At 52.7% G+C, this 8,565-nt stretch overlaps 1 protein-coding gene and 1 pseudogene across 1 annotated transcript; one reads left to right on the top strand and one right to left on the bottom strand.

Annotated features, from left to right (window-relative positions):
• Positions 1 to 422: 422 nt before the first annotated feature.
• On the bottom strand, positions 423 to 1,373 carry LOC101562289 (olfactory receptor 6Q1). The gene has a single exon (XM_004645844.1). The coding sequence runs from the start codon at positions 1,371 to 1,373 to the stop codon at positions 423 to 425; it is 951 nt and encodes a 316-aa protein (XP_004645901.1).
• Positions 1,374 to 2,063: 690 nt separating this feature from the next.
• LOC101561895 overlaps positions 2,064 to 8,565 on the top strand; it is a 22,125-nt pseudogene continuing 15,623 nt past the window's right edge.

Raw genomic sequence — 8,565 nt, 5'->3', positions numbered from 1 at the left:
GAGGTGATACAACCTGATTTAGAGACACTGAAATTTGAATTTTATGAAACTTTCATATCACGAAATATTCTCCTTTGCAGTTCCTTTAATCATTTAGAAGTGTGAGACACATTCTTAGCTCACAGACCATTACAAAGCCACGGCTAAGCCAGATTTGGCCTGCAGACTTGACTTTGCCCACATCCTAGGGCGTGCTGGCCCTGGGAGATTGAAGGAGCTGGAATCCTTGGAGACCAGTGGGGCTGAACTATGCATTAGTCTGGACTACTCCTCTTAGACTCTTGCATGAAAGAGAAAGTATGCTCCAGTCGGTAAGCCTCCTTGCAGTGAAGTCTCTCCTGTGGTAAGCTAAGTACCCACTCTCTGCACAGCCCTCGCCACCATCCTGGTAAATATCCAAGTCACCCCGATCTGCCTCCTCATCAGCGTCTCCAAAACCGGAGGGAAAAGGCACGGCACAGGCCCTCCTTGACCTCCTTGTTCCGAAGAGTGTAGATGAGGGGGTTGAGCATTGGCGTGACAACAGAGTAGAAGACAGACACCACCTTGTTGAAGTTGATGGAGGAGGCCACCTTGGTCCTGACGTACATAAAGAAAAGCGTGCCGTAGAAGAGGCTCACGACAGTCAGGTGAGCTGCGCAGGTGGAGAAGGCCTTCCAGCGCTTGGCCGCCGACGGAATGCGTAGCAGGGTCCAGACGATGTTGCCATAGGACACGGCGATAACTGTGGAGGAGACCAGGAGCACAGCCAGAGACACCAGGAAGTCCACGGTCTCCTTCAGGGTGACATCGGAGCAGGACAGGGCTAGCAGGGGGGAGGCATCACAGAAGAAGTGGTCAATGCTATTGGGGCCACAAAAGGTCAGCTGAGACATGAGGTATATTGGCAGGATGGGCGTGAGGAAGCCTGCCAGCCAACAAGCGGCGGCCAGGCGGAAGCAGGTGCCCCAGGACACCAGGGACGCATAGCGGAGGGGCAGACAAATGGCCACGTAGCGGTCATAGGCCATGGCAGCCAGGAGGAAGCACTCAGCAGCCCCAAGGAAAGTGAAGATGAAGAGCTGGGACAGGCAGCCGGCGTAGGAGATGTTCTTGCCTCCCTCCGCCCCAACCAAGCCAGCCAGCATCCTGGGCACCGTGACTGAGGTGTACCAGATTTCAAGGCAGGACAGGTGTGTCAGGAAGAAATACATGGGTCTCCGCAGCCGGTGGTCCAAGCCCACCACTAAGATGATGGTTAGGTTTTCTGCCAAGGTGAACAGGTACATGGTGAGGAACAGCATGAAGAAAAGGAGGTGTGTTTCTTGCACCCCGGCAAAGCCCACCATGATGAACTCTGTCACCTGGGTCCAGTTTGGGGTAATGGGCTGCATGGATGAGAGTAGCAGCTCGGGACATCCGTAGCCTCAGAGATAACACAAGGGCAGAGAGGACCTGAGAGGACGCTGAACCAGAACACCTTCCGGTGCAAAAGAGGAGAGTGAAGTCAAGGTCATACCCACAAGGAATTTAAAGTCTGTAATGGGCACCCAAAAAAAAAAAAAAAAAGACACAGTTAAAAAGTTTTTTTAGAAGACAGTTAAAGAAAGAATGAACCAGATGGGAGGACAGACCATGAGGGGAGACGCCAGAGTGAAAGCTCAGCCAGTCTTGAGAGATTGTTCAGGAGAAAAGATTATCTAAACCTGGATGTAAAAAAGAAGTATGACCTAGTGAGACGGAACACAGAGCAGAGAGGGTGCTGCGGAGGCGGACTCCCAGGTGTAGCGGAAGACCTTGTGCGCTTGGGAAGTGGAAAGCGGAGACAGTTGATCCCAGAAGCTAAAAGCACGCGAGGCCTGTTGGTCAGGCTGCGCTTGAGGAACAGCGTGTATTATGACATGTAAGGATTACAGGCAGCCTTGCAGCGGCTGCCTGCAGGGTCGGAGGTGCGAGAGTGCAGGAAGCCTGCCACGTTCTGCAGCGCTGGAAGCTGAGGGCCAACAGCTCGCAGCAGATTCCCACGCGAGTCCCTGCCCGGAAGCCCGAGGCCTGCGCTGCAAGGCTGCGTCTGCCCAGGAAGCATGGAGAGGGACGCCAGAGGCCATGGTGAAGGCGGGGCTCCTCCAAAGAAGCGCAAGTGCGGCTGTCCCTTTTTATGCCCCGGGGCTAGGAACCGATTGGTCGGTGCCCCCCACACCCAAGTGGGGCCTCCCTCTTGAGTAAATCCGCCATGCGGACACACGCAGGAGCGCGCTAAACTAATCACAAAGGCGTTTCCTGTTCAAGCTGACCCTGCAGTTAGCTATCACACCTTCACATGGAGGAGAACCTAACGAAGAGAAGTGAGAAATTTAAAGCTGTGGAGCATTTAGCAGCATGCTTGGCTCAGTAAGTACTGGGGGAGAATTTTACACATTGACCTCTCCAGGGACAGAGTATGGAGGGAGAACAACTATTGTCAAACTGAAAAGTGGGCTGGGAGGACACTAGAGCGGGACAGTGACCGAGGGGGGAGAGGGCAGCAGAGCTTGAGGGGTCCTGAACAGGGCAGCACTGCTGTGCTTTTTGCCCTTCCCAAGAGGCGGGTCTGAGAGAACAAAGAGAGGAGGCGAGAGGCCAGGAGGGAAGGCTGCTGCAGGTGTGTGTGGATGGTTCCTAAGGTCTGGTCCTCTAAAATGGGCATCACAGTGTTTGGTTCCTTCTTATGTGTCGTGAAGCAGTCACCAAGCTGGGGTCCCCACTGTGCAATGGGCAGAGTGTTGGGCTGTGTCACAAAACCACTGCAGGGCTGGGGACACACTGTGTCTTCTCATCTAATCTTAAAAGTAAGAGCAGAATTCATTGCTTTGTTCCTCTCTGTTACTCTCCGGTTTTACAATGCAATTATTCAGCACGCATTCAAGCTGAGTCTGCTGACTCTGCGTCTAACAGCTGTGCCCAGCCTGCAGATCGGCAGGCTGTCTCTAGTGAAGGCCGTTGTTGGTCCACACACACCTGCAGCAGCCTTCCCCATTGTCTCTGGTTTCGTGTCTCTCTGTGCTTCCGTTGCCGGGAAGTCATGGGACGGTGAGGCCGGAGGAACTTGCGTGCTCATACTGGAAAGGGCAAGGGCTTTACAGCTTGACGAGTCTGGCTGCAGATTCTAGTTCAGGAATTTGTGACTGTAAGCAAAACGTTATTTGTTTTTTCTCCAAAGGATCAGGCTCTTAATGATTTGCTCAAGGTTTGAGAACTGATATGAAATTGTTTTCTGTTATCTACCATCACTCGATCAATCATCCCTAAGTTAGCGGCTTAATGTGGATCAATTATTTAGCGCACAGATTTGTGATCTCGGGAAGGCTCCTCAAGGAGGCCGGGTCAGCATGGTGTCTCCTCTGGGGCTGTAGGCCTGCTTCTCACGCTGCTGATTCACGTGGGCTGACTGTCAGGCCGAGGGGCTTGGTTCCTCTGCCTAGGCCTGTCCATAGACAGCAAGGGCTTCCTCACACGATGGCGCCGGGTTCCAGGCAGCAGGAAGCGTGTCTTCCTCCCCAGCTCCCCAGCATCAGCACTGGGGGGGTGTGCCACCGTGCATGGGTTCAGGCCCTCCTGTCTTCACCTCTTCGCACCCTGGGGCCCCATGTGGGTCAGAAAATGAGCCCCTCTGCAGCCCAGGAGAAGGAAGCAGAGCAAGTTCATCCAGCAATCCCTCCTTGGTAGATGAGCTGCCTGTCCTGCTTTTCAGACAGTGGGAAAACTGAGGCTTGGAGACAGCGACCACTTGCACAAGATGAAAGAACTTGGGTGTGGCAGGCAAGATCAAAGTCCCAGGGCCAGGTACAACACAAAGGCCAAGCTCTCCCCAGACACCACACCTATGCCTGCCCTAGTCCACTCTGCCAGATGACACCCGGTAACCTTGGCTCTGGGTCCCAGCTGTGGGGTTCATTTCCCTGCTGTCCGAAGCCTGCTGGGTTCCCCTTCAGATTTCCAGGCCCAGGCTGGCCAAATAGCTCAGCGGATTAAAGCACCTGCAAGCAGGCACAGGGGCCCAGTACTCTATCCCCAGACCTGCCGTGCTGGCCCTGCACCCCGGGGTGTGCTGAGAGAGGTAGAGTGGGCCCTGGGACTGTTGCCTTGCATGCAGAACTGAAGGAAGGGCCCAGAGACAAGGAGACAGAAGCCTTGAGACAGTTTGGCCAGCACTTGTAATCCCAGCACTTGGGAGGCTGTAAACAGAAGAATCACTAGGATTCTGATCTAGTAGTGAGACCCTGAACACCCTGTAGACCCTTCCCTAAAATACAGAAGAAGAAGAAAAAAAAGTTTCCAGAATCCCAGGCCCATTATTGGCATCACAGAGTCACATTAGCAGGTGCCATGTAGGGCACACGTGACAAAGGGGAGAGGAAAAGGCAGCGCAGGACAACCACTAAATAGGAAAACGACTGCCCAGGAACTTGGCCCAAGCCAGTGCACTCAAAGGCACGCTGCCTCCCCTGAGGTCTTTCCTACCCAAGAAGAAACTGTTGCGCAGAATCCCGCTGCCTCAAGGCCATGTCTTCTTGTCTCTGGGCCCTTCCTTCAGTTCTACAGGAAGGCAACAGTCCCTGGGCCCGCTGTGCCCACAACCTGCACATGCGACCGCCTACAGCACAGCCTGCTCTTCTCACCAGGCCTTCGCTCACCTCTCTTCCCACCACACCAATTCCCCGGATGAACATAATCATTATGTACTGGGAATAAAAGTGTTATTTCCATAACTTTCTGAGCCCCTGCTAGACATGAATTCTGGTCACAGCCTTGTTTTTATGTTCGATTTTATTTCTCCGGAATCTCTCTCTCTCTCTCTCTCTCTCTCTCTCTCTCTCTCTCTCTCTCTCTCACACACACACACACACACACACACACACACACACACACACACGCACGCACGGAAGGGAGTCCCTCAGAGACAGTACCTGTGTCCCTTCACTCATTGCTATGTTGCAGAAAGAGAGCCTGACGCGTGGTCTGCATGCAGTAAATACGTGGCTGAGGTCAAGCACAGTGCACGTTCTGGGCAGCCTGCCTACCCAGAATCCTTCTCATCCTTTGGCCTCAGCCCCCTATTTTCGAGGGAAGGAAAGCGCGCCTGCCAGTCCTTACAGAGAAGCCACCTCTGATCCAGGTGCTGTCGCTGTGGCCGCCCACTGCTCCCCTGGGCTGCTGATTCCTGCGAGAACCGCACTTCACACGCCCGCAGCAGCCTCTGTTGCCCGGCCTTGAGCAGAAGACAAATGGAATTGATCTTCGCATATAATTTCATTTCCTTATTTTTGAATTAAATTTTAAATCTCTGGGAAAGCTGTTTTTAAGCTTTGGTCCACCCGAGGTTTAGATTTCCTTAGTTGCCAGGTAGCTGGGAAGGGAAACGAAAGCACCCAGCTCGCAGGACTACGGCAGGCCTGGCTTCAGCCAGCTAGCAAGTGACAGCTCAGGGCGACAGCCTAGCCCAGGCTGAGCCCTGAGCCCATGGTCTTCCCTACATGCCCTCCCTAGGGCAGCACCCTTCCTAACACCACATGGAATCCAGCCACAAAGGACCCCTCTCCTGGTTCCAGGGGCTCCAGGCTTCTCACACCTGGCCTCCCGTGCTAGGATCAAGTGCAAGAGGAAGCAAGGAGAGGAATGAGGTGTCCTCCACCACACACAGCAGAGACTCAGCCAAACAAGCCAGGGAGACTGTGATACAGAAAGGGGCTCGTGGTTCCCACTCCCCAGCTGGGAACAACAGCCCTGGGCTTCCTAAAACTTAGCACTGTGTGAGTGTGGGGTCTCTGAAGACCCCTTGGGGTGCTCTGCAAGGCCCGCTTCTGCTGTTTAGGAGCCACGCGATCACCCAGCTTGCCTGGGATAGGTTACTAGGGGGAGTTCGACTCCGGCAGGACTTGGGGTGATGGGAAGCTGCACCAGAACAAGCAGCTTGGTTCTGGTTGGACTGAAGGACTCTCTGAGGTGGCAGCAGTGGGTGGAGGGGAGCTGGAACCCCCAAATGTCCCTCAGCGACCTCGCTCTGTGCGAGCTTAGGTAAATCGGCAGAGCTCTGTGTGCTTTGCCTAAAGCACATAAAGGACAAACACAAGACCACATGTCAGGAAAACTCTGGGGAAGGTTGAGCTAGGCTGAAGCCAGGCCACTGCTTTAGATTAAATGATGGAGGATGCCTTCCACACACCACGCCTGCATTTCTTTGACTCTGTCTCTACCAGTCCCCATCAAGGAAGCAAATATCCTGTACCCTAAGATCTCTGGAGGAGCCACCCACCTGTCCCTAGATTTCTCCTAGTCTCTCCTCCAGGTAGAACAGAAAGACCGGACACCTCAGAACCTGGGAAGTGGTGGCAGGGGTGAGTGACTGATCCCAGGACCTCCACATTCAAGGATCACCTCTTCTCTGAATCAAGGAAGGAGAGCAAAGGTCCACCTGCCGCTGGAGCAGAAAGGGAAGGAACAGAGGTTACCACTGGCTAGAAAATGACTCATATTCCGCTCTGAGCCTGCACAGGGGGCCATGGGATCACGTCCCTGTGGGAGGTCGAAGCTCTGAGACAACAACAAAAGAAGATCATAAACCCTGAACAATTCTTCCCCAGAGGGTGTGGGGAAGCTATAGGAGAGTCCCAAGCCTACAGACTATCAGGATAATGAATGCAGGGAAGTCGAGTGGCTGTGCAGGTGGGGTCCCAAGCCAGCCTGCCTCTGTGCCAAGGACAAGGATAAAGTGCAATTCAGTTGCAAACATTCCCAGAGGCATCGTGGAAGCACTGCAGCCTTCCTCTACTAAGGTGGGTGAGCTAGCCCCTGAGTACCTGCCCACTCCTTACCCCCATGCCTGAAATAATCCACGGTGACAACAACAGGAAGCACCAAGCAGCAGTGTGGGCCGGGCTCTGTGCGGCACAGAATTGAGGACCTCGCCTCACCCCTCATGGAGCTCACAGTCCTGTACTTCCAGGGAGTAGACATCCTGGAGGCCCCTGAGCCGAACCACCCTTCTTCCAAAGAGCATCCTCCTGCAGAGCGCTAGACAGTCATGTGTGGTCTTCCTCCCCAAGAAGGAGCTGTGGCATCATTTCTCTGTAAAGCAAAAGACAATGCTAGCATAGCCCAAGGCCCTCTGGCTGGCCAGCCCTTAGACACCCCTAACCCACAGAATGGCTTCCTTGAGCCACCTTGAGGTCATATGATTTGGCTCCAGCCTTCACGGCCTGGAACAGATGGTCCGTCTTCCCCCACCCGGTGGTAATGCTCTTCCCTCGTGTCCTATTGGCTCCATTTGCAAAAGCCTAGTTCAGTGTTGCTCAGGTTGCTTAGTGTAAACTCAGATTAGAGCCCCTCATAAGCTTCTTCGTAGAGGTACAACCTTGAGTGAGTCCCCCCCGGAGCTAGTTTTCTCGTCTCTGCTCTTAGGAAACATTCCTACCCAACACAGAGGTGGTTAGAGATAAGCGAGGTAATGATGGCGAAGGGCGCACTGTGCTGACAGTGCATGGCACCGTGCTGTGCAACTCGGGCTGCTGACGCAGGAACAGCGTTGAACAATATCCTACCTGCTAGCCAGGCAATTAGACTTAGGGGGCGCTGGGTCTAAGTAGCATGCTTTGCCAGCTATAGGTGAGTAAAGAAACAAAGCCTTCATTGTAAGCCCCTATGTAACGGTTTATTAAGTAGGTCTTCCCTCTACAGTGACCCCACCGAGCACAACGGTGTTCTAAGGCTGTACACTGCATGTTCCTTCTGCTGTCCTGCCACCTGGCTGGCTGCTTCTGAAACGAGAGACACACAGCACCCCGGGGTGCCATGGCCTACGCCCAGCAAGATCAGAAGAGAGCTCATTCTTCAAAGCCCTTCCTCCCTGGCTGAGACCCACTTAGATTCTCACATGATTAAGGGCTCTGCAGGAATAATGACCACCTGAGGGGAACGAGGAAGACATTTCAGGGACACTGGCCTCCCAAAGTCACCCCTCGGAGAATTGGATCCTGTTTCGTCCAGGTGGTGCTGCACACTGATTTCCATAACGGTTGCACTAGTCTACACTCCCACCAGCAGGGGAGAAGGGTTCCTTTTTCCCCACAGCCTCTCCAGCATTTGTTGTTGGGTGATTTCTTCATGATAGTCATTCTTTCTGGGGTGAGATGATATCTCAATGTTGTTTTAATTTGCATTTCTCAGAAGGCTAGTGATGTAGAGTGTTTTTTCATATATTTATTTGCTTCTTTAATTTCATCCTCTGAGAAGTGTGTGATCTTCTCAGATGCCCATTTCTGGACTGGATGGAACTAAACAAAAAAGGGGATACAGATGAATGTCCATTTTGTATCTGTGTATTCAAAATGGTTAGGATAGATATATAGTTACATTCTCTAAATGAATAGACGGATTTGTTCTAATAGTGTTTGTAAATAGGATATCATGTCCGCATCTTGTACAGCAAATAACCACTAGGAAGACATTATGCAATGAGTTAATTATCGAAACTGTCCCACCAGTTTGATTTGAAACTGTCTCATTGCTATTTGTTTCTCAATAAAATTATGGAAAAAATTTAAAAATAAA

Source organism: Octodon degus, unplaced genomic scaffold (assembly GCF_000260255.1).
Source record: "Octodon degus isolate 3935 unplaced genomic scaffold, OctDeg1.0 scaffold00239, whole genome shotgun sequence".
Taxonomy (NCBI): domain Eukaryota; kingdom Metazoa; phylum Chordata; class Mammalia; order Rodentia; family Octodontidae; genus Octodon; species Octodon degus.
Note: the sequence above shows the minus strand (reverse complement) of the source record. Positions and strands in the feature narration are given on the sequence as shown.

Bases quoted from the DNA above. Each gene is read 5' to 3' on its own strand.
- LOC101562289 (XM_004645844.1), bottom strand. From the start codon at position 1,373: ATGCAGCCCATTACCCCAAACTGGACCCAGGTGACAGAGTTCATCATG.